Raw genomic sequence first — 27,716 nt, 5'->3', positions numbered from 1 at the left:
GTTCTCACTACATAAAGTGACATATATGTAAGGGAATGCATAAGTTAATTAGCTCAGTTTAGTTATTCCATAATGTATGCATATTTCAAAACATGCTCTACACAAGAAATACATACAATATTGTCCATTAAAGAATAAATAAATTAGACGGAAAAGGAAAATGCAAAAAAAGTTATTCAGGTCTCTATATAAATGAGATTTTACAAAATTGCTTTTCCTGATTACTATATGGAAGTCTCTCACCTCGAATCTGTTTCTCCTCCCATTCCCTTCTAGATGGGATATAAGATTTCAGGAGCTGGCCTCTCAATTTTGTTCATAGTGGTTCCCTAGCATCTTGGATAGTGTGCCTAGCACTTCATATGCTCACTAACTGGAGTGAAGTAATTACAAACTATTAAATCATTTGTGCATTTCTGTCTGTGTAAATGTATTGTCTGACCATATAGGATATTACATGTGTGAATTCTCAAATATATTGTCTGCCCATATAAGATATTATATGTATGAATTCTCAAAATTGGATCTAAAAAGTGAAACGCCATGCTTTTTATTAGTGTTTTCAACATAAATTGTACAAAAAATATTGACTTAAATTTAAATTAATTCATCTAGGTAATGTACACCTGTTTAATAAGTCTATCAGAATTTTATTATGATATGAATGTTTGTTTGCAAAATACTGAGATTACCTTATGTTATGACTATAATTTTACAACACAGAAATAAATTATGCTTTACTAAGTTGTTAATTTCCACATGTAGTTTAACATATACATATCTGTATACTAAAATGATATGTTATGAACTGACCTGAATCCTCCTGAAATTCATATGTGGAAGCCCTAACCATGAATGTGACTGTATTTGGAGATACACCCTTTCAGAAGGTAATTAAGGTTAAATAAAGTCCTAAGGATGGGTCCTAATCCAATAGAACTTGTGGCCTTATGAAAAAAGGGGGATACACCAGAGAGGAGCTCCTCTCTCTCTCTCTGTCTCTCTCTGTCTCTGTCCCTCTCCGTCTCTCTCTCTCTCTGTCTCTCCATCTCTCTGTTTGAGCACAGAGGAAAGGGAATGTGAGAACACAGTGAGAAGCCAGGAAGAGAGCTCTCATCAGAAATCCAATTTTTTTTTGCTCTTTGATCTCAAACTGCTTGTGTCCAAAACTGTAAGAACGTAGATTTCTATTGTTTAAGACACCCAGTCTGTGGTATTTTGTTACTGTAGCCTGAGCTGAGCAATACAATATCCAAATCAGATCTCATATGAACTCTAACTCATAGTCATTTAAATGTTAGTGATCACTTATTTAGTTGGAGTTTATATCATGTGGGCATCTCCTGATGCCTCTTCATCATAGTTTTGTCATACTCAGTGATCAATTTATCTTTTCTTTGCTTTATCATAGTTTTATAACTATGTATTCCCTTTGAGTGACAGTATAAGATATAGAATTTAGTTATTACTATAAAATAACTTTTAGTGCTGGCTTTAACTGTTACTAAAAATACACTAATTTGTTACTGATCAAAGCAGTGTTATATGGGAACTTGAAGTGACTTGAAACTCTCCATTGCAAATTCTGCACTCTGGCTCTCACCACTTATACAAGAGTGTTTTCTTTATGAGCTGCATTCTCTCTGCAGATATAACCATTTAGAGTGGTTATATTGTCATCCCCTGGATTCGAGTGATAAGAGAATAAATTTCAAGCTCACTGCTACATACAAGACTACTTCAGATTCTTTGCAAATCATTGACTGTATTACTTCCTTGTGGTACATTAAACATGCCCCAACCACAACCTCCTGCTCTTACCTCCTGCGTATTTAGTGTTTAATAGTGTCAGGAACAGCTGGTGTGCTATCCAAGCACTGAAAAAGGTAGTACTCGGAGATTTTCATGCTCCAGGCAACTGACCGAGACTTCTCAATGGAAAGAGTACAAAATCTCTATCTTTTGCATGAGTTTGGTGGCAGTCATGAAGCAGCTGACAAAACAAGCCGGTATACTGGTGTTTAACTGCATTCTTGTAAACACCCAAAAAGGCAATCTTTAAGAACTTTTGGAGAATTTATGTTGGAATCTGCTCTTTCACTAAAGAAGGATTAACCTATATTGTAATTCAGAGGACAATTATTTTTAATTCTATAGATACAACTGAAGAAATGTGATAGGAATACAGTTATTCTTGCTATCCAGTGATCCTTTTAAGTAGCACAAAGTGGGGTTGTACGAAAAAATATTTGCAACTTCGATGCATTAATGATTTCCCAATTCACTCCTTTAAATATTTGAGCTTTAAAAATAACTGACGTAAACAATTTAATACAACTAATAGAAGAAAATATTTGTTCAGCACAGTGGAGGTTCATGTAAACATTAAAAACAAAAATGTAAAAGTGAAGACAATACGTGTTCATCTTTCCTTTCCCCACTGTACATTGCAATGTGGTGTTAGTTTGGCAAATTTTATTAATGTTGTCACTAAATATTTCTTATTTCTCAAGTATTTTAATTTCCTATTTGTAACTAAATATAATACTGTCCTTTTCTTCAAATATATCCAACGTGTAGAACAATGTATAGTTTTTCAACTGTAATATTTATATCCAGAATTAGGGCAGCAGTGAATATTTGTAGACTTTGCCTATGTAACACATGTATAGTGGAGGGATAGTAAACATCCTGATGAATATTCTGGAGGAAAATACTGTTGGGAAGAGAGGACTTTACTCTTAATAAACTGTCGATTTCTATAGCATTATAGAAAGGTAGTTTTAATGAATCTTTAATCCAGGTACCCAATGCTTCATAGAAATAAACATGGGTCAAATTGTGATTAATGATAGTGATGATGTTGATGATGATGATGGTGATGATGATGGATAATATTAGTCTTCACTCCTGACTTCCTAGTAATGTTTATTTACATTCCCTCTAAAAGTTCCCTCTAAAAGTTTCTTTTCTTGGGAAAGGCTGCTGTAATATATTTTTCCTCTGTTAATAAAGCCAAGATTCACTCAACCATTTTAAACTGAAAGACCTTGGCATTGAATGTCTACAAAAAGTTATCGTTTCTTACTCTTGTCACAAGTCTAACATTTATTAAAAGAAAATGGTAGAAATGAAAAAGTAATTCATTATTTTAGCTTCTATAGTAATCTAAGAAGACATAGTTTGTTCCAAATTTGTACTCTTAGAGAAAAGGCCGAATGAGTAATTGAATGAAAAGGCACAATCCTATTTTCCCCAAACAGAACAGTTACTTTGAGTGCCTCCAACAGATTAAGGGAATTCTACTCACTGTATAAATTTGGATGTACACAAGTCTATGTGTATGTATGTATATAGATATATAGAGATATATGTATATATATATACACACATATATATGTCTATTTTATTTGCTACAATTTGGGTACTTTTGATTTCACTTTGTTCTGAACTCAGAATAGTAACATTGAATAGGACGTTAGGAAGAGATACTCACTTTACACATTTTTAGAGACTGATTTCAATATGCTTATGAACAGATAAGGAAAACACAGAGAAAAGCTCTCCTCAACTCCTTTTAGTACAGAAAAAATGTACTCATGCCAAAAAAAAATTAGGAAAACTGCAGATCATTTGATTGTTTGTGGTGTCTTCCTGTGTACTGAATCTTTAGGTTCATTCAATCTTGAGGCAAAGAAGTGCTCTTATAGCTATTTTGCTATTCTTTATAGTTTCTCAATTTATCAAATATTCCTTTCCTAATTAAAGGCTTCCTGATGCTAGTAGGTAGTTGTTAATTTTTAAATTGCAATTGCAAATTACTTAACAACCTCTAATGTTCAGTGCACTCTAAACCTTTTAGTCTCTCTATTGATATCCTAATCATAAAATTAAAACATCAATAGTAAGCAGATGAGATAATATAAGTGGTGTCCATGCTTTCTTTGGTGGGCCAGTCAATAAAGGTATCATGATGACTTTCATTTCAATGGTCCATCTCCTGAAAATGGACACAGCTTTTAAAATATATATTTAAAGTTGTGATTTGCACTAACAACTATATAATTGCTCAACATTTTGGTTATAATGGTTAAACTATCCTCAGTGACATCATGTAGTCATGGCATACTTGACATAGGTCAAATTCCAAAGGAAAATCGAGTCCAGCAGATAAGAGACATAACCTTGAAAGAGGTAAAACAAAAATGCTGGAGTGATATTGTCTTATTTTCCAGGTGCATATGTACTCCAGGTCAAGGCCACAGATGCAGATGACCCGACCTATGGAAACAGTGCCAGAGTCGTTTACAGCATTCTTCAGGGACAACCTTATTTCTCTATTGATCCCAAGACAGGTAAATTTTTTATTAGAGGCAACATTATCACCAGCCCTTCAAATATTTAAACTTTAATTAAATCTTGGCATGGGGAGTTGCATATTCTAATATAGCCATAAAGCTTCAGTGCAATGTGCATTAAGCAAAGAAGATGGGATCTTACCTTGCTGCTGAAGAACGATTTCCATTTAAGTGAACTTTGTGTAAAATAAAACTTTTAATATATCTTTATAAAGTTCCAATTTGTTAGGTCAGCAGTCATTGTTGGTCTTATTTAAAATTTTCAAAAGTCTACTTAAAAAAATTCGTCCAGCTATAATAGCTTTTCATTTCATATTTATTGGGTGGGTTCGGTTATATTTAGTTTTGGGCTTTAACAACACATGGGAACATCCTGGAGCTTCTACTGCTATATATATAAGGGTTATGAATGCTTGGTTTAGATTAATAGAGACTTATGCTTATAGTGGGAGAAGGGAGAGACTTGACAATCTTGCAATACCAAAATCATTGATTCTGTTTTCCTATGTCTTCAAATCCAGTCCCACTGTTAATTAAAAAGAGCAGTTTTCAAATTCAAATATAATATGAGTAGCATACGAAGGGCAGGAGGCTATGCACGTGGAATATTTTGCCTTTCCTTTTAAATAAATGAGGCCATTCTATTTCTAAACAATCAATATCTGAACATTGAATACTTTGCTAAGAAGACTCGGCAACTTGACCAGTGATCAAAGTAAGTCTTCCATGTCACAGTCGAAGCAGAAATCCCACAATGATGGTTATTTTGTCAATGATTATATACTACATTAGAACATATTGCAAACTGAATTTAATATCATGTATTATATGAACTTAAAATAATGGAAAATTGTTCTCATACTGAACTAATAAGTTACCTTTTAAAGTTGTAAATTAATTTTTAAATACTAACATGCATTTGAAAAGTATACATTTCAGACACTATACATTCAAATAAGCTAAACATTTTATAATTGATACTTCCTGAGAGGTACATGTAAAAATCTGGTATACTAATTAGATATAAGTTAATTAACAATTATGTATTAATGTTGCCTGGAAACATAAGGTCTATTGATGTTTCTTAACAAAAGTTGAAGTGCAAAATCTGCAAAACTTTTTGTCAACTGAACCTGCCATTCTCTCTTAATTTCTTATCCTCCTCATTAAGCCAATAGGGGGCAGCAGTCATCAAAAAATTAAAGAACTAAAACAGGGAGTCACTCCCTAATGTAAACCTTAAAAAATGGGTAGAGTGTAGTAAGGACAGCATCAGTCCTTCAAGAGATCCATTAAGAAGGGAGTATCAGTACTGAAGAGAATCCAGAATGGCTTAGGACAAAGAAGCTTCTCTGATTTGGATAGAGTTTTGGAGAATAAAAGCCAGTCTGTCAAATGTTAAAAGTGAGTGCATGATGAGAAAATTACACCTTACCATGCAAGTGATTTTTCAAGAAATATGGCAGTAAAGATAAGAAAATGTTTAGCAATACCATCTAAAAGGAGCTTTTGTGGTTATTTTTTAGCTGTGAAAAAAATCTTATATTTATTTTGTAGAAAAAGGGGTAAATTGAAAAAAAAAGATTGAGGAAGTTGTCCAATGAAGTTTATTGTTTAATTCCTTAGTTCCAGAGGAATTAAGAAGGCCTGGACAATAGGCAGAATATATTAAAATAATGAAGGAAAATTATCTAAAATATTACATTTCATCAGATGGGGCTGCTATGGGTTTTTTTTTTTTTTTTTTTTTTTCTTGTATAGTTGTATATCTTTTTGAGTTGTGCTATAGTGGGTAATCTGACCGGAAATGGAAGTATGGACAATGCAGTTCTCTTAGATCCATCCCTTCAGCCTATGAAGAATATTCCTGAAAGGCAAGAGGAATAAAAGAATGAGAAACGTATGTGTATAGAGATTGGTGAAGAAAGAGAGTATTAAAGATCACTCATTGGATTACAATGATAAACTCTATATAAAGTAGGTGAGTTTATATGCTCAGAATAAGAGTGAGTATTCTCTTAGAGAGAATTAAGGACTTAACATTAAGCATTTAATATTGGTGAAATAACTGTAGATGAAACCATATCTAACCTTTAAAAAGCAAGATAAAAATCAAACAAAGATAAATTTAGACATGAAGAATGGGTTAAGAATATAATTGTTATGGTCAAATGAGTACCAAACAACTTTATGAGCCAAAAAACATACTCTTCCTTTGATTTCACTTGGCCAATATCAACTTTCAATATATTCTAGTATCTTTAAAAAGTTTGTTTTACCATACAGTACGTGAATATGTAATGTAACTTTTATAATTTTGTATTTATGTTTTATATAATGTTTATTATTTAGAACTAAGAGTGAAACAATTCTGTCGTAAGCTATGTAATAGATTTTTGAAGCATCGATTTTCACTGGAGACAGAAGTCTTGATATTAACAATGCCTCAGACCACTAGGCAGGAAAAGAGTGGATGATGAAGCACTTCATTAAGAGAATGAAAACTAGCTCTTCATGCACAGAAACCATTAAGAAGACTTTTTGTCAAATTTATCACCTTGTGGTAGATAAGAGTAAATCAAAAATCAAGGATAATTGCAATTTCTCAGAAATAGTCTCCATTTGTTCCAGCCATATAGCTTCCCTTTATGATTTCTTTGCTGTTATTAAATAAAATGCATGAAAAACTAATATTATCTGAAATTTTCCACATTTGAGTGTAGAAAACAGCTTAAAACAACTCTGAAAAGTTTCATCAAAACCTCTGGTGCCTAAATATTTATGAAGAGATAAAGAGATCATTTTGTGTTTCATTTGAAATGAGAAAATAAAAAGATTTCTGTATTGATACTGCTGTTTGACAAACATTCCCAGCATCTCTCTTTAAGGGGATATGGCAAGTTTATTTCTAAACAATATAAACTGATACGTTCTAAGCAGTATAAACTCATTTATTCCATGAAATAAACCAATAAATAATAGTTCTTTAAAAATCATTGCATTCAACAACTTTTTGTCTTAACTATGAAATAGTTTACTCTGAGTTAAAATCCAAATGCATTCATTTATATGCTTTAGATGATTAGTAAATGACATTTAAAGCACTCAACATGTAGCTACAACTATAAAACATTAAACAATTATCTTTATTATTCTTAACATTTATAAAGCATTAAAATGTTTTTATATTAACATTGTATTATTTTATTATATAAATTATTTCACTTAATGTTTATAAAATATTTATAAACCTCTATAATCTACAAAACATTAAATAAGAGCAAAAATATTATAATATTTAATTCAGTGATTGAAATCAGGATGCTGAACGTCTCAATAGTTTTGATAATAGAGTAGCTCCATTTAAGAAAACAAATGTTAGTATAAATGACGAACTCTTATGTCTTAATTTATTACTAAAATTCTTTAATGCAGTTAAATTTTCCCTAACTGATTCTAAATAACTAGTCTGAGTTCAGTAACTAGGTATTGCCATATTTCACATCATATGGTAATGGTATGTTGTATTCTAAATGATCTAAGCTCTACTTGAGAATACATTAATTTTATTTTACCTCAATATCCTCTTGTTAATCTATAAAATTGTTTTTTTCCTTAAAATTGTTTTTTTCGTATCAAGGTAAAATATACGCTATATAAAATTGACCATTTTTACCATTTTAAGTGGACAATTCAGTTGCATTAAGTACGTTTACATTTTTGTCAAACCATTACACCATCTAGCCAAAACATTTCCCTCCATATCTCTTAATTTACATGTATTGTCAAAAATATGTCCTTTACAAATGATTATTTTACACGTTTCTACATGTATTTATAGAATTCATATTAAAAAAACAATTGAGTGAGAAGAGAGTTGCAGGAGATACTTTAAAAGTTTTTTATTTCCTGTTCTGATATTTCTTGCTGTGTGATCCTGTTCTAAATTCTGCTTAGGGAAACATGATAAAGTTTGCCCACATGACGAATACTTTCCCAATATTTTTGCTCTTGAGTCTCTCAACCTTTCATTCAGAGATAATTATCTTCAAGTCTATCTCCCAACGAAACCTCCTCCTATAGCTTGACCGATATTATTCTTGTATGTCTTCTAAAATATGTTGGTATTATAAAAGCTTCCTATTAAAATTAAAGCATGGGCCAATAACTTTATATTTTGAGCTAACACTTTATGATACTATACACATACTTATGCTTATGACTTGAACATTCTTTTAAAAAATTTATTTTGTATATCCCATATTATAACATGATGTTATAAGAGATACACACACACATAATAAATGGTTACTATAGTAGAACAAATTAACTTACCCATCATCTTACTAATTCATTCTCCCCCAACTGCCCCAGGCTCCTCCTCATGGCAAAGAGAGTTATAATCTACTCATTTAGCAAAAATCCTAAATACAATACACTATTGTTAACTCTAGTCCTCATGTTGTATATTAGATCTTTTAACTTGTTTATCTTGTATTTTTGCTATTTTGTATCCTTTGACCTACATCTCCCCATTTTCTTTCCCATATCCTGACCCTTATAATCTGTCTTTTACTCTTTACATGTTTTACCTTTTTTTAGATTCCACATATAAATAAGATCACACAATATTTTTGTTGATGTGCCTGGCTTATTTCTCTTAGAACACTGTCCCCCAGGCCAATCCATGTTGTGGCAAATGGCAGGATCTCCTTTTTAAAGGTTGAATAGTATTCCATTATATGTGTACACCACAGTTTCTTATTCTGTTTGTCCACTGATAAACAGCTACATTGTTTTCATATGTTGACTATTGGGAATAATGTTGCAATAAGCATGAAAGTGCAGATACCTTTATGAGGTGATAATTTCATTTCCTTCGGGTATAGACCCAGAAAAGGGATTGCTGGGTCACTTGGGGATGGAGCAATCTTTTGATATTAATTCAGAATAAAATCTGTTGAACTGAGTAAGACATCTCAGTTGGTGCTAGTGAAAGAAATTATATCTTCTTTCTTTAAGGGCAAAATAAAAGAGTCTTTTCCTACACAATGAAGTCACTCTTTTAATACTTTTTGCCAGAATGAATAAGTTGCCAGGGAGCATTAAGGCAAGAATTAATGATGGGATAGCAAAGCAAGGAAATCAAAAGATGCTAATAATAATAAGGAAAGAAAACTGTGTCAAGGAAGTAAATAGTTATTAAGATAAATCAGCACATATTGTTACCTATTTTGTAATATTATAATTGTGTAGTAAAATTTCATGCCCAGGAATGCACTGCAGGCAATCATTTTCTTGTATTCTGCATTGTCAGACTTCAAGTAGATTCTGGGTGAGTTCCATGTACTTTATTTTAGAAATCATGAGAAGAACACATCAGCAAAAAGAACTAAGAACATTGGGCTTGAAAGGAAAATATTACAGAGGGATGCGATATATGCGTTTAGCAAGTTGTAGAGCTGTCATGTAGAAGAGGAACTAGATGTATTCTGTGCTGCTTGAGAGGAAAAGAGCTATCAATGCATAGTGTGAGTTATAGGAAGAAAGAATTCTAGCTCCATATATATACATATGTATAAAAAGATAAGAAAAATACCATATATAAGAGTGATAACTCATTAGATTGTGAGTTTCACATTACCGGATGAGTTAAAGCAGATGATGAGTAATGAACTGGTGGTGTTGGATTTGATTATGTCATTTGATGCACATGTATCTATAACATATGACGTCACAGGTCCTTTGTTGTCGAGAGACTACGATGAATCAAGTAGGTCATCAGGTAGATCCCTGTCTAGTAGGGTGAGCTCATGAGGTCTTCAGAAGATTGTATGTGAGTTTTCTGGTATATCATTCTCTGATACATAATGCTACTACGGGACACTAGACTGACTGAAGGGATGAGAGCTTCGGGAGGAAGATGCTCCTGGAGGAAGTGACTCATGAGTCCTATAGGAGAGTTAAGGCATGGTACAGTTAGGAAGTTGGACAATATGGCCTCTAAATTTCTTACTGAAGATAACCTGATAACTCTTCTTGTCCTTCAGATACATTAGCAAAAAGTTTAAAAAATCATATACCTAATCTGTGCAATGATGAACATAACATTTGAATAAATATTATTCAGGAATGTACTCGTATTTTCTAAAAATCCATTTTACATTTTAGGCTAATTTAAGACTAAAATGAAATGAAACTTGGTAACTTTTCACAAAAAAAAAAATGCAGAATCTGGTCTCTCATAACTTTAATATAACTGAGCCATGGAATTGAAAACAGAAACTTATATTCTCACTGCTGAAGTTAAGTTTTGAGTACTATCGTTACTCTTTTTATCCTTCAACTTATTAGCTATCTCTAACATACTTGTGCATTAAAATACTGTTGTTAATGTTTCCTCCAAATCTTTATTAAAAACAGTTAACAATGACTTGGTAAACACTGGAGTCTATATTTAACTAGGAGAGATCTCTTTCAGGTCTAATCAACAACATTTTCTTGATACGATAGCTATAATACCCCTAGGTAAATACTAATAACCCCACCTTCAAAATTATATCATGAGTTATTTGGGTCAATAATGATCAAGGTTACAAGAAATATGTTAAATCATAATCTCTCTTGAAGGATAAACACTTATTTTCCATGTGTTACCTCAGCTAGTATTATGCATTACTTTACTTATTTTACTAATATATATTGAGTGCCTACTATATGCCTGGCATTCTGCTAGCTAGCCATTTTCCTGGGAAGAAAAAAATCAGGCAAAAGCCCCTGCCTTCATCAACATACATTCGATTTGGGGAAACATAAAGCAAACAGAATAAACAACGGAAATATACAGTATTTTCAATAGCCTAAAGACTAAGGAAAGAATGCTAAAGTAGAGAAAATAATATGAAATATTAAGGAAGAGTATGTATGGTAGACAGAACAATGATTGCCCAAGTATGTTCATGTCCTAACCCTCAGGACCTGTGGATATGTTACATGGCAAAGAAGAATTAAGGTTCTAATCACAGATAGTGGAGATGAGGTGATTATTCTTATTATATGGACAGACTCTGTGTAATCACAAGGGTTCTTGTAAGCAGAAGAAGGATGCAGAAGGGTCAGAAAAAGATATGAAGATGCTAAGCTGCTACTGCCTTAGAGGAAGGAGGAAGGAGGTCAGGAGCCAGGGAGTGCTGCTGTCACCTAGAAGATGAAGAGCATTTAGAAAAAATCACAGCCCTACCCATACCATGCCCCATGTTGACCTCCTAACATCTAGAATTGTAAGATAGTAAGTTTATGTTGTTTTAGTCTGGTAGGTTTGTGGTAATTTGTTACAGAAGCAATGAGAAATTAATGTAGAAAGAAATTTTGGATAGAATGGCCAACACAGTCCTGTGAAGATGACTTTTAAAAAAGATCTAAAGGAAGTGGAAGAACTATAAATGAGCACCCCTTGGAAAGAACATTTCTGGCCGGGGAAGACAGTGTGCAAGGTTGCTGTGAATGAGGGAAGGAGTTGTGGAAAAGAAGATCAGAGTTCAGCAGGCAAGTGAAGATTATGTGAGGGCTTTATTCTGAAAGACGACAGTCTGATGACTTCAGAGTGGAGGAGCTCTGTGACCTGGCTTACGCTCTGACCTCACCATCATGGCTGCTCTATGGACAGCAGACTGGTAGTCTAAGTTTCCTTTGAACTATAAACCTCATTGAGAGGAGAATAAAGCCATTTACCCATTGTTCATCTGCCAGTCCCCTAAGTTCGTTTAGTGCTGGTCTAAATCTCTAGAATGTGGAGAAAAGCAAAAAAACTTTTTTGTCATATGCTATCTACAAAAAACCATTTTCTTATTTCATGACATTATTCAGAATGATTAAGATAATGCCTAGACTTGCCTCCCAGGTATTTAGCTCCAAAGTAAAAAAGTGATAAGTTGAAAATAGACAACAACTTTTTTCAAGAAAACAAATTTCTTCTTTTGCAAAATAAATAGCTACAGGGTAAAAGAAATCAATGAAATGGATTATTTAGGGCATGGGTAGAAGACGGGGGAAAACTGCAGGAAAAAAATGAGAAGAAAATCTATATTTGGATTATGATTCACAGAGAGTAGAATAAAAAAGAAAAGATATCACAAAATAATACATTTACAGTGAACTAAAAAGTTATGGTACATATAGGTGGAAAAAGTAACATAGCTGTATTAAGAACAGAGAAACAGAAAAACAGACATACTCTTGAAGTGGCATCATTCTCTAGGATAATTCCCAAGGTTCCTTTTCCCATGTTGAGGAAATCAGGGATGCAGACACACAAGGAGTGAGGTTAAGAATGGAGGTTTAATAGGCAAAAGAAAGAGAAAGGATCTCCTGCAGAGAGAGGGGACCCGAAAGGGTTTCTGCTTTTGTGGTGAAATGCAGCAGGTTTTATAGATAAGCTTGAGGAGGGGATGTCTGATTTACACAGGGCACGAAAGATTGGTCAGACCAGGTGTACTGTTTGCATAAGGTGTACAAAACTGGTTAGGGCTAGGTGTGCCATTTGCACAGCATGTGAAAATCTGGCCACCCCACTGTAATCTTTTATTAAGACAGGTTCTCTACCTGGCTAATGCCACGTTGCCTAGTTCTTTACTGTGCATGTGGTGACAAAGAAAAGGGAAGACAGAGCCTCCGTGTTGAACATGCCTGGCTCCCAGGCAGCCCTTTTCTCTCCGCACAGCTGCTGGCATTCCCCGGAGCAAGCTTCCAGCTTGCTTATCTATGTCTGCAGTTCAGTTTTTCAGGCTGCTCTTTGTTAGAAAAGAAATGATTTGGGCGCTGTTTTTTATTAAAAGGGAAATTTTACCAAGGACTCTTTTCTCTTACTATCTGCCTAAATAATTTTTCTATGTCCTTTATCATTCTGAGCCAGACATTAACTAGATGTCAGAAACAGAAAAGAAAATAAAAGGACTTCTCTCTGTCCTAAAGTGGCTTTTGGTCTGGTAAAGAAAGGTAAATAGGCAACAAATCAAAAAATGCACTAAAACATTCTACATGCTACGATTGAATCTTAGGGAGGGTATAGTCATTTCTTCCTGAAGCCATGCTGTGAGTCAGAAAAGACTTCATAAGAAAAAAAAAAAAAAAAAAAAAAAGACTAAAGGGGAAGAAACCAGAAAGATGTCCACCAACTGGGCAGGCATTCATTGGGGACCTGAGAGAAGGAGGACAAGAAGTCTAGAGAAGTTTAGGGGCTCAGTGGACCTGCAGAGAGTGGAATAGCTGGAGCCTAAGCACTCCAATGTGTGCACTTCAAGTGGCATCTTCTCACAAGCTTTGACCATTAGGAGTGGATGACTGGAAAGAAGGCACATCTTGTTGGAGCCTCACAATTCTTACTCTATTTATAGGGGCTAGGTAACATCATAATTCTGTGAATTGCATTATTCAAATGATCCCCTACCAACTTGTCATTTCTTTGAATAAACACCATCTTTAAATATATTTATTCATGTGAAATGGTATGATGGATCCTAGACTAAGATTCAGGTTATCAATCCTGACATTACTTCTGTTATCTATACCTTAGATAAGTCAGGCTTTCCATTATTCATACAGTCGCTATGCTCCTGAAAATGAATTTAAAAAGCATATCAATCTAATTTTATCTATCTATCTATCTATCTATCTATCTCAGTAGTCTCAGGTAATAATAAGAATTAACTTATATTAAGATACAGCAGAACATTTGAAAGAAGTTTGGAATTATGGAAGATAGTCTTCGAAACTGTAGTTGCATTTGTGACTGTCACCAAATAGATGCTAGGAGAAGGTCTGTCACTATCTCATTATCCATCTATCTATTTCTATAACTATCCATTTATCTGTACAGAGAGAATTGTGGAATTGTATTTTTTCTGGTTATTTGCAAACCTATATAAAAAGATATCTACTGGGATCCAGTTAGATTAAAACATTAAGATGCAATTGAACAGAGACAAAATAGGTATTATCAGAGTTAAGAGTAGATATGTATTTTTTCCAGTGTTTCATAAAAATTATCAAGACCTTTTGCATCACACTCACAGCCCTGCCCTCCTACTCTACCTTGTGTCTTATGAGTGACCTCTCTACTGCTTCTAGCCCTGCTATGAGTGTAATGCTACCAACTGGATGGTAGGTAGAACTTAGACAGAGGAAAGGATTGCATATGTAGTTTGAAAGTCAATTTCTAGTGATGACCAGGGTGTGCTTCCCCTGCCCTAGCACCACTTCCATTTACATACCGCTGTTCCAGAGGAAAAATAGTGTGTTTATGTGTGTATTTTTTTTGGGGGTTTGGAATCTGGGTGCTAAACCAAACTGCAAATTTAACATGAGAATCTTTAAACATTGCAGTTTATCTTAATGCAGGAGAAGAACGTTTTCAAGAAGTTATTCTTTTCATAGCTACCCTGTTTATTAATTTCTCAACAATTAAGCAAAAATTGATGGCATTATCTTGGGAAAAGAAGAACTTTGCATCTCCATGTTTTAATTGAACTAGATCCCAGTATATAGTTTTTTTGTTTTTTTTTTTTTAGGTCAGCAGATAACCAGAAAGGAGCAACTCCACAATTCTGTCTCTCTGTCCAGATAGATAGATAGATAGATAGATAGATAGATAGATAGATGTAGAAATAGATTGATGAACAGTGATAGAAATAATTTTCATATTGGAAATTTTTATGCTAGAAATGAATTAAGAAAGATATACATAACTTTCTTATTGAAAATGAATTAAGATAGACTCGGTCAACAACAGGACAAGCACATAATGCAGATGAATCAAACCCAGGTATCTATCTAGAAAATATAAGCATTGTAAGTCAGGCAGAAGTCACAAAACTTAAGGTCTGTAGAACCAGAACACTCATAGGTAGAGATGAAGAATCTTAGTTAAGAGACTTGGAAATGAAGCATCAGGAGCCTGGGCTGAAGAAAGGGCAAACACATTGGATTAAAAAGGTGTCACCCCATCCCTAGTAAAAATACAAAATAAGCCAGGTGTGGTGGCACATGCCTATAATCCCAGCTACTCAGGAGGCTGAGGCAGGAGAATCTCTTGAACCCGGGAGGTGGAGGTTGCAGTGATCTCAGATTGCACCATTACACTCCAGCCTGGGCAACAAGAGAGAAACTCCCTCTTTAAAAAAAAAAAAAAAAAAAAAAAGTGTCAGTACAAATTGATAAATAAAGTAGCAGCAGCATAAATGAAGGCTATCTTTTTCCGCAACAATTTCCTGCCAAGAGTCTGAAGAAATCTCAGATTATAAAATTTGAATAAGCGTTTGTTAAGTAGAGAGTAGAAAATCCAGGTAAAACAGGGATGTATGTTGGTTTTATGATTTGGATTCTGTATGTTTGTTGACGGTTGACTTATTTTTGTTGTTGATATTATATTTGTTATTTATATATGCTACTTAAAGAAAGTAGCATGTTTCCTAAAGAAAGAAACAACACTATTAAAGCCAGCTGTGTTTAAAACAAATGCTGTCCAATCTCTCCCTAAAACCATTGACTAAAGATTGGAATTTGGTATGAAATTTATTCATGATTTTATTTGAGAATAATCCAGGAGGTTTTGGTTCTTTTACTATGAATAAATAGGAATATAAACTACTTTTACACTTGGACACCAGGACAGGAAATGAGGACAGTATGTACTGTATGCACATGTACTGCAAAGTTCACACTTATAAATTTAATTATTTAGAGATTCATTCACTCAGCCAGTCACTCATTCAGTTAATTGGTTTGCATATACTCACTGTGTTCCTCATAAATGGCAAGCACTGTCCTGGAAGCTGGAGAAACTTAGTGAAATATCTGTTGCTAAAATAACTAACGAGAATTCTGAAAGGCAAAACAAAATATGTAATGAAGTTATTTTTAGAAAAGAAATTAGTATTTTTATCCTAGAAAATAAACAGAAAAACAAAGAAGAAAGTAGTCATAATTGGAAATTGCATACTCATTTTAACCACTTCGTATTTTTAGTATTTATATTTTTATCTCTAATTTTTAAAGATTTCTTCTTTTTAAAGATAAGATCATGCATATAAATCATGTCTAACTTGGTTTACTTATGAATGATGACTATTTCTTAGAGGTGATATGTTGTTCTTTAACCATATTTCTCATTGTGGCATGGTATTTTATTATGTGGCTACTATAATATTTTAAATTATGTCCTAACCATTGGACATTTTGCATGTCTCACTTTTTAAAAGATATAATTTTAGCTATTATGTCTCTGTTAGTGATTCTAGGTAGAATCATGTTGTTGCAGATTATTTTATTTCAGAAAACATAGCATTTGTGATATTTATTTTACATTATTACTTTTATCCCTTAAGGTGTCATTAGAACAGCCTTGCCAAACATGGACAGAGAAGTCAAAGAACAATACCAAGTACTCATCCAAGCTAAGGATATGGGAGGACAGCTTGGAGGATTAGCCGGAACAACAATAGTCAACATCACTCTCACCGATGTCAATGACAATCCACCTCGATTCCCCAAAAGTATGTCACCTTTCCTGCTAAGCCTAAATTATTGTGGTTTAAAAAAATGTAATGGTGTCATTGAATGCTACAGGAATGAAAACCATTTTTCCAGACACTTAGTCTTTACGAAGCAGAAGCTAATTAAAAATTACACATCTTCAGAATTAAACATTTTGATGAGGTTCATGCCTAGTGTTACTTTAGTAAAAAATAATGAGCCAATAGTTGAAGTACTGGTCTTACGCTATCAATTTTTATTAAATAACACATTCAAAATAAGTTGGGATCTTACCATAATATTTATTAACTGAGAAAGTAATATAAATGTGCCAAATCTAATGTAATATGGAGCTTCATAGTTTTGACACATATCCCACCATATTAGATGCTATGTAATATAATTAGCATTGGAATTCTGTGCCTTCTCTTTAGTGATTATATGTGTTGAATCATTTCCAAATATTCTTATGTATGATATTTATACTATTTACAGTACTTTAGTTCTGATTAGTTATTTCATTTTAGTTTTGTAATATATGAAAATTGCTATAGTTTCTATGATAATAGTGATTCACACCTATGTCTTCTCTATAACTCTGTGTTTCTTGTTGGAAATGGGTTCTCACTTATGTTACATGTAGTTTTCTGTTGCAGCATTACATTTAACACCAGTCACTACCTGTTTTATTCCTGGTGCATTTTCGAGGATCATTTCAGTGTCCCCAGGACTTAGAATACAGAAGCTACATGTTTCTCTCACTGGTTGTACAGGATCTTAATTAAGTCACTAGGCAGTCATTTACATAAACAGTTAAAAAAAACACAGTTTTTTCTCTTTCCACTCCAGGACAGTTTACAAGTTCATCTACTAAAATTTATAGTATTGAGGATATTTAGCTAAATGAACATTTTATTTATTCCTTTGTCTGTATATATGTTTTTCCTTATTTTACTACTTCGTCATTTTTTTCTTAAAATCATAAACCTATATTTTATTGATGGAAATGTTGTAATTTAGTGACCGAAAGTCTAAAGGCCAAATGTTTTGAGTGGCAATTAGAAATAATTATACTTGAATGAATGAATATGTTTATTAGCTTGACTGAGCCATCCCACTGCCAACAAGTACACACATTTAAAAACATGTTGTACATATTAAAGGTGAACAATTTCTGTTTGTCAATTAAAATAACTAATTAAAGAAAAAAGAAATAATTGTACTTTTGCATATAAATGTATCTGACAATTGGCTACTATATGATACGTGATGATTAATAACACAGAGAATCTTAAAGGAATGCTTTTCCTTATTTTATTATTAAGGAAAACAGGAAAAAAGAAATTTAAAAAGAGAAAGAAATAATGCATTTGTTTCCCTAATATATGGTGTGACTAATATGATCTCGACTCTAAAAACACTCATTTTTTATTTTTTTTAACTATTTAAGTGTGGCAAGCTGTAATAGCTAGTTGAGGAGGACAGATTGGGAGACTGCTCATACATAAAAAGTGGCATTGTGAAATTGGGTCCTGTTTTGGGTTTTGTGCATATGAAATATGTTCAATCTAGAGTGTAGGAAATAGCCAATGTATTATTAGGTAATGTCAATATCCTCATTCACATGAGTGATAGTGAGGATTCTTAAATCAGGGATACAAAGTTACAGCAAGTGGAAGAATGTAATCTTTGTGGGTATGGACGAAGGCTGGTTTGTAGAAGTTGGACTGGAGGCCTTGACAAAGAGACTGGGCAAAGGGGCATGATGACAATGGCTCAATGGCAAAGAAGCCAGGGTATGCTTAGGAAGCCAAGATGGCGTCCTTTACTCCCACTGAAACAAGATGGTCATTTTCAGATCTTAACAAATGAAAGAGTATCTGAACAAAGTAGTAAAGTAGTAGTCCTGCATGACATTTATTCAAGGTTGAATCTACAGGTCTAAGGGAAAGTCTGTGAGATGTACTTGCAAAAAATGTGGAGAATAAGAGCATTGGAACTTTTTTTTTTTTTTTTTTTTTTTGAGATGGAGTACTCTGTGGCCCAGGCTGGAGTGCAATGGCTTGATCTTGGCTCACTGCCTCCCAGGTTCCAGCGATTCTCCTGTCTCAGCCTCCCAAGCAGCTGGGATTACAGGGGTCTGCCACTATGCCCAGCTAATTTTTGTATTTTTAGTAGAGATGGGGTTTCACCATGTTGGTCAGGCTGGTCTTGAACTCCTGACCTCAGGTGATCCACCTGCCTTGGCCTCCCAAAGTGCTGGGATTGCAGGTGTGGGCCACCACACCTGGCTGGCATTGGAACTTTTAAAGCATTTATATCTGCATCAAGAACTTTATCATTACTATCTTGATTACCTTTTCACAATAATACTCTAAGATCACTATTTTCCACCTATTACTGTTAAGAAACTGAGGCTTATAAAGAATAACTTGCTGAAGATCAACAAAATTAACTGATTTAACAAAAAATCAGAAGTTCAAATTCCTTCCAGTTTAACATCATATTGAAATAAAAGTTATTAGTTTTCTTTATCTGTCCTTCTAAAATCTTAGAGCACATTTGCAAAAAAAATCATGGCATATGTTGTCACCACTCGTAAACAGGGAAATGAGAGGGCAGAAGAAATCTATCAAAGAGATCACTGTGATCAAATTATTTTCTGCTTGTATTACACGAACACTTGGATTGTTTATTTTCTGAAACTCTAACGGGTGGGGGATATTTTTGAACCAGGAGAAAGAAGAGGTTTTCACACTTTGAATGAATAAGAAATTCATCTCCCTGAAATTTTACATGTTTTTGTGTTAAGACCTTTTTACTACACTGTCATTTTGAATTACATCCTTTAGAGGAAAAGACAGAACAAAACATTTATAAAGAGAAAAGCCAATTCTTTAAAAGCCAATGCTCTTTTTGCAGGACTATTTCTCATGTGGCACACTTAACCATCAAGTGTGGTATAGAATTACAAACTGAAATAATAGCCTTTTCAATGTGGAAGTCAATAAAATATATTCCATACGTACATAAGAAAGAATTTCCCACAACTAACTCTATTGGTTCACGATTATTCAACACTCATGCTAAAAAAAAAAAAAAAAAAAAAAAAACCTTTCTCCAGGTGACATTTATGAGACAGTCTTTCAATTGCTTAAGCAGCACAGATAAATTTCTTAAAATTTACTAATCATGGCCAGGCGCGGTGGCTCACGTCTGTAATCCCAGCACTGTGGGAGGCCAAGGCGGGCGGATCACAAGGTCAGGAGATCAAGACCATCCTGGCTTATACGGTGAAACCCGTCTCTACTAAACTACAAACAATTAGCCGGTGTGGTGGCAGGCGCCTGTAGTCCCAGCTACTCGGGAGGCTGAGGCAGGAGAATGGCGTGAACCCGGGAGGCGGAGCTTGCAGTGAGCCAAGACTGTGCCACTGTACTCCAGCCTGGGCGGCAGAGCGAGACTCCATCTCAAAAAAAAAAAAAAAGTACTAATCATAAAGCATTTTGGCTTTCTGTAGGTGACCTCTTAATTTGAGATGGAAAAAAAACGTAAATGGCATAGGCATTTGTATCATGCATGTATAGTTTGCTATTTTATTGTTGTTGTAAAATATATAGTTTCTGAGATATCACATACCAGATATCACTGCCAATTTGATCTGATGATGTGATGAGGATATGGACTAATAAATCACTGTGTGTCATGCACTACACAAAGTGAGTTGCATGTGTATTCCCACTTAACTCTCATTACGATTGTATAGCATTTTCTCACTTTTAGAAATAAAGGAGCAAGGCTATATTATCAAGAGTGGTTGGATAGATAACTTGTCCAAGAACCCTAACTTTTTAGCACTCTCCCTCTTTAATGGTAATTTGCTTTCAATGTCTGTGTTTTCCCCAAAAGATCCTACAGATAACCCAGAAAACGGTCTTCACATAAAGATAGTAATATTGTTTCAGAAATAGAAATGCTACATGGCATATGAAAAGAGCTGTTACTGAAGTTATATAAAGACAACACAGTTTCTTTACAAAATGTTTTCCATAGAGTTAAATAGCTTCCATCTACTACAGTCAAGGATATCTGTAGAGGATCTCCATCTGTTAAAATAAGCTACAGAAAAGTGCTGATGGCTTCCAATATATGAATTTTAAATGACAAAACCATCTAACGAGCTGATCTAAATCATACATTATAAGGTTAAATCAATTAAGTGATGTCGTTAATTCTTATTTGGCAAAATATTCATACTTTTCCCACTTGATCGCTTTTTATGTATGATAATTTTGTAAGAAATATGAAAACAAATTAAGTAAAATAAAGTACTCTGTATACAACATTTGATGAAAGGAGAGTTTTCCATTATAGAAAATGTAAAACAGTGCGTGTGTGTGTGTGTGTTTTCCTTTCTATTTCAATATAATAACAGATAAGAGAATTGTTTGTATGGTAAATGGATTTGAACATAGAAAATAGTACATCAATAATTGTTCTAAGAAAATTTCTTACTCATAAATACAACAATATTTTAAAGCAATTCTGTTTTGATTAAATATCTACAAACGTGTTTGTATTGACAGTTTCTATTAAGAGCTATATTATTCTTTATTCTGTTACAAGTCAGTAATACTTCATTTACATAGTAATTGCAGAACAAAACATAGTTGTATTTATCATAGTTTATTAACTTGTTAACACCTAAAGATATAAAAATTCTTATTATCCCGAAATTAACAAAAAAATCAAAATAAAATTGAAGTAGTAAAAGCAGCAGCCAAAATGTTTACAGAACAGTGAACAATATTTTGTCTTTGTTTATGTAAGCTGTCAGATTGAAAACAACATATATATGTGTGTGTCTATATGTACACATACATATGCATCTATATGTTTTTTCTTCTCCTGTAGATTTATGACATAGAAAGACTATAAGATGTCCAGGTTAATTATTGAATTATTAAAGATAACATGCTAATAACTATACATTTATTCAGTTAAAAATATTGATATGTTTAAGTAAAATATATTTTCTCTTTTCATCCTGTCATTAATGTATTTGGCACCCAGGTTCTTTTATGATCTTAAAATCTACCACAGGTCTTTTTTTTAAATAAATGTTTTTTAAAATATGTAATCTATAAAGATTTTAGAATAAACATGAATTCAGCTACACCTTGATGTAGCTGAATTGTTACATCAAGAATGTAACAACAGACCACGAAGTCTATTTCGTTGTTTACCATTTGGCATTCTTAAACCTGGAAAATGGTAAACTTCTAGGGTTAAAATTTTCTTGATAAAATCATATAATAAGTCATTTTGCATAAATAGGGAAAAGCTAATTGAATTTTGACAGTTACATTTTGCCATATAAAAACACATCTTTATACTTTGTCAGGTACTTAATGTTTGACTGTCTTACTATCTGAGATTGCCTGCTAAAAAACAAGTGTTCTGTGATGTAAATTCATTTGTGTATATATGTATGTATATATATACACACACGCATATATATACATTCTGAGCATTCATAACTCTTTATAAATTGTTATAAAGCTAAATGTGTGTGTGTGTGTGTGTGTATATATATATATGTATAGGTATATTCATAGAGTCTCAAAGTCATGAAATCATATTCTAGGATAAAATATTTCCTGTTATTTGAGTCCAGAGAAGGCAATCTGCCACCCACAATGTGCTGCTGACTTTGTTATTGTTGTGAGTAAATTACATGCCTCTCTCACCTCCCATATTTCCTGGAAAGTCTGGTTAAGAGTCTATTGCCTGCCTGCACAACAAGTGCAAACAACTGATAACACCCCCAGCATGCACATAAATGATTCCCCAGAGGGTGAAACAAAGGTGAATTGCCGCTCTTATCACTATCTGCAGTATGCTCTCTTACGTAAGTGGATGGAAAATAAAAAGATGGTAGCAAGGACTCTGAAAGAAAATGCCAAGGAAGTATGGCTAAAATAATGGCTCTTAGGTGAAGTCTACTACTATTAAATGAGGATAACTACTTCAGCTTATTCAAATAATTGAGGTTGAAGGGATGGTGTGGGCCAATTTGATCTGCAAGGTTAATGTGTAATTATCTATCATATAACTTAATAAAGAAGTTTTGACTACAAAATGCATGGTAAGGTTTTCCTTAATCGAGAGCAGGTGGAGGTTTTAAATAGTAATACAAAAAGTTCGTGATACGTTAATGTTTCAATTATACAAATATGTGTTTGTTTCTAAAATGTAGGACTGGTGCTTGTTCGGCATCAATTTTAGTATACAGTTTAGTTCTCACAATTCTATTTCTACTAATGTTTAAGTAATTTCAAACAGATAACGCTTTGCTAGCATTCTTTGATAACAAATTTACCTAATCTACTGTTTTCAGGACCATGCTTTTCTTCTAAATATCTCCAGTGTAGGAAGAGAACGTAATTTTCAAAAGTAGTATTTGAGACATTATTAATATTTTAACCTGGATTATTTAGATACTGTACATGAATATATTACCTTTTTGGTCAATATTTCCCAAAGATATGAGTAAGACAAAAATAGACAAATAGAACTTTGATGTTGTGTGTATTTATGTGTATGCATACATATGAGATATATATGTTTTATGAATTGTGTGTATGTGTGTGTGTGTATCTTCTCACTTGGGGGTGGAAACATTTAAAAGGCATAAAAAATAAAACTGTAAATATAAGCATTTAAAAATATTAAACAAAAAGTCATGATCTTGTATTCAGGTACTCCCTGGGTCTCATAATAATTATAGGCATGCGTAATGGAAAAAAGTCATCACATCTGATGACACTATTCCTGTTTTTGAAAAATAAGCCAAGATACGTTATAAAACCAGCTTTTCTTCTAAGTGGAATAAACACATCTAATTTAATTACCAAATAGATCTTTTGTCTACTTCAACAAAAAAACGACTACGTGCTGAAGGTAACGCATGGCAATAAGAACGTAGACCCCATTCTCCAGTAGATCTTACAGTGGCTCTCAAGTTATATTTGCCTGAAGAATCCCTTGGGATCCCATATCCCCAGTGAGGGAAGTTTCGTTTCAACTGACATAGCTTGGACCTAAGAAATCTAAATTTTAGATAAGTGTTGTGGTAGATTCTGATACAGGTAGTCTACAGAGCAAATCTGAACATCACTGGTTTACTGTGATGAGCCAGCAAGTGCTGATTCCTTGAATAATGTGTATGCCTATATATGAGATACATGATATACATATATTATATATCGTATGAGATATATATTATATAATATATTAATATATGATATGTAATATATAATGATATATATGATCAATATATAATGATCATATATGATATATATACCATGTATCTCATATGTAATAAGCATTTCCATTACTCATTAAATAGAGTGAATAAGTTAATAAGTTAATTGTATATCTCATGAGAATATTTTGTATTCATGCAAAATTGTAGTCCTACAGATATATTTGGGTAAAGACTAAATATTAAAATCTATTGATTTTAAACTAACTAAACAAACATATATAGTGGTATATCTTGTTTAGACATCTCCCAATGCCTGATACAGATGCTTTGAGGCTAACATTGGAACTGAATGCAATTTGAATGCAAGTTCAGAGAAAAACACTGTGCTACAGATTCTCCTACAAGGAGATCATGAGTTTCACTAGGCTATATATAGGCGGATGTAAGCACACAAAAAGAAAATTAACAAATTTAAAAAATAATTTCTCATGGCTATTATTATTACTATCACATTGCCTTTTGCTAACGAGAGCATGAATCATTTTTAAGTGCTGCTGAAAATTTTCTTTGACTGACTTAGTTCTGTTCACCATGTGCTAAAGGACAAAGATTGCGACATGACTGTTTCATGGTGCCGTTAGCAGAGTCTCAGAAGAACCTAGCATATGAGCAATAACATTGACAGATCCCTTAGAAATCTAACCTTTAGTTTTAAATTATTTTTTGAAAGATATTAAATAATGCTTAAAATTGAAGTGATATTAAAGATATTGCCCCTAATCTGACCAATGTTATAAAAAATAATGTTAAAGGTCATGGGTCCATTTAATATTTATAATATTTGTTAATGTTAATCTGTCTACTTTCCAGCTCACTTTAAGTGACTTTTTTAGAACTTAAAATATTGGCAGAGTTGCATGAATAATATAGTGTTATGTAGTCTACCATACAACTCAAATATGAGACTTTAGCTATGATAGATTAAAACCTGTAAGTTCCTAAACAGGATAACAAATTAAAACATAAGAAAACCTGAACTGGAAAGCTCTTCTGTCCCCACCTTTTGGCCTTTCTGCAAACATAGGAGAAAATTGTCTGTTTTGACAATCCGCTGAGAATCAGGGCAAGCACATGGATACTAGAAACAGAACTTATCCAACTTAGTAATAATAAAACATCTGACTGTGATCTACACATACCTCTTCTTTACTTACTAAGTCTGCAAGTTCACAAGTCCTTAGCCTGCTTTTCTGAATTTGGCCCCTGGAACTGCATTAGCCAGTTCCCAGATTTCTCCAGGTGGTACATTTGCCACTTCTCTTTAGAGTATAAGGCAATTATTACAGAGAGAAGAGCAGCTCACATATATTGCACCTGTACTATGTAATGACACCATTAAAATTGCATATTAATTTCCTTAATCTGTATGAGTAGGTTCTATTTATTTGTACATTTTTAGAAGAGGAAACTGAAAGAAAAAGAGATAGTGAGAGATGGAGCCAGAAACTTTGTAGTTACATGTATGATACAGCAGAACGTAAGTGGATAGCACAATAGAGCTATGGTATTGATGTTTATGAAAATATAAATTACTGCTTCCAACATCAGAATTGTCCCAGTAGCTAGGAGTAGGAGCCCTAAATGTGAATATGGGGGCTTTCAATCCACTGCTCCACTAATCAAAACTGAAAAGATATTGTTTTAAAGTCTCTTTGTGTGTGTGTGTGTGTGTGTGTGTGTATATACATACATATATATATATATATATATATATATATATTTTTTTTTTTTTTGAGACAGAGTCTTTCTTTGTCGCCCTGGCTTGGAGTGCAGTGGCGCCATCTCGATTCACTGCAACCTCCACCTCCCAGGTTCAAGCAATTGTTTGCCTCAGCCTCGAGAGTAGCTGGGATTACAGGCACCCGCCACCATGCTGGGCTATTTTTCTTTTTTTGTATTTTTAGTAGAGACAGGGTTTAACCATCTTGGCCAGGCTGGTCTTGAACTCCTGACCTCGTGATCCACCTGCCTCAACCTTCCAAAGTGCTGGGAATAGAGGCATGAGCCACTGCACCTGGCCATTGTGAATGTTTTTAAGCTTATAAAGTGATTTGTAAAGCACAGAAGGCCTAGACTCTTGGAAAGGTACAGATGGGAAACACAGCTCTGCTATTTACTCACTGGGGCCTGAGTAAACTGAATAAACTCTGACCCAGAGCTTTTACATAATCAAATTGAGATAATAAATAGGGTCATCAACTATACTTGTGTGCCAGAGATAATTCCATTTTATACCTATGACCTCAAATTAATTACTCAGACTGATTTGTTTTACTCTCAAAAGTGGCTCTGTTTGGCTTATAAATTATATAGTCATATTAATAATAATATATTGTGCTTCTGGGAGAATTAAGTAAATCAATACAACTAAAATATCTGACAGTAAAGATGTTTATTTTTAATTTTTTCCTTCTCCTTGTCCCTCTTACATTTTCCTCTCTTTCTCTTTCCAGTGTGCTTGAGTGGAGATGGGTAGTTGAAAATGTAGGATCTCAAAAGAGAAGTGAGAGTCAAAGAAGCGTTTCCTTTTTTTTTTTTTTTTGAGAAGGAGTTTCATTCTTGTCACCTAGTCTGGAGTGCAATGACGTGATTTCGACTCACTGCAACTTCTACTTCCTGGGTTCAAGCAGTTCTCTTGCCTCAGTCTCCCAAGTAGCTGGGATTACAGGCGCCCACCAACATGCGCAGCCAATTTTTCTATTTTTGGTAGAGATCGGGTTTCACCATGTTGGCCAAGCTGGTCTTGAACTCCTGACATCAGGTGATCCACCTGCTTCAGCCTCACAAAGTGCTGGGATTACACATGTGAGCCACCACACCAGGCCCAAAGGAACATTTCTAAGAGACAAAAACATAGAAGTGATCAATGAGGTTTGGAGAATGGATATACTTAGCCAGATTTAAAAAGACATAACTCTATTTAAGTCTTGTGTATAAGAAAACCCAGGTAGGAGAATGAAGTTACGAAGAGGACTTTAAACACAACCTCCTCAATTCTTTAACACATAGATTTCTGACAGCAACGGCAATCTTTAGTCACAGATATGAAAGCATCCTAAACTCACCATTTATTTCACAATGTTTACATTTCTCTATTTCATATTTGCCTTATTATTGGTCTTAGAAATTATATAGACAAGGAAACGAGACTTCTAAAGTAGTTCTTTAAGAAAGTTAACAGGAATCTGAGCAGTATTAAAAACCACGGAAACAAAAGACCTGGTACTAAGAAATATATTTTGTTAACAAATGCCAGACACAAGGAAGTGTATCATTTGATGAATAATGTTTCATTCACTGCAAGTTTTATTACAGTATAAAGGAAAAAAAACCCATCATTTTCATTTTGCACTGCTTAAAGAAGATAAAAATTTTAATTTCTTCTCTTCAAAAGATAGTGTAAAAATAGGGAGGTTTTTGTTGTTGTTGTTGTTGTATTTATTTATTTGTTTATTTATTTATTTATTTATTTATTTATTTATTTATTTATTTATTTATTT

The 27,716-nt window shown here is 33.5% G+C and overlaps 1 protein-coding gene across 3 annotated transcripts in view; it reads left to right on the top strand.

Annotated features, from left to right (window-relative positions):
- CDH12 (cadherin 12) overlaps positions 1-27,716 on the top strand; it is a 494,468-nt gene that overhangs the window by 377,965 nt on the left and 88,787 nt on the right. For 2 of the 3 annotated variants that reach the window (XM_023218204.1, XM_023218206.1), the window contains 2 exons: positions 4,236-4,355; positions 16,739-16,906. In XM_023218204.1, coding sequence (XP_023073972.1) covers positions 4,236-4,355; positions 16,739-16,906 — 288 coding nt within the window. The remainder of the gene's footprint in view (positions 1-4,235; positions 4,356-16,738; positions 16,907-27,716) is intronic. The other variant, XM_023218205.1, reaches the window with a different exon arrangement.

This window comes from Piliocolobus tephrosceles, chromosome 4, assembly GCF_002776525.5.
Source record: "Piliocolobus tephrosceles isolate RC106 chromosome 4, ASM277652v3, whole genome shotgun sequence".
Lineage (NCBI taxonomy): Eukaryota > Metazoa > Chordata > Mammalia > Primates > Cercopithecidae > Piliocolobus > Piliocolobus tephrosceles.
The sequence above is the reverse complement of the archived record's forward strand: the minus strand, read 5'-3'. Positions and strand labels throughout refer to the sequence as shown.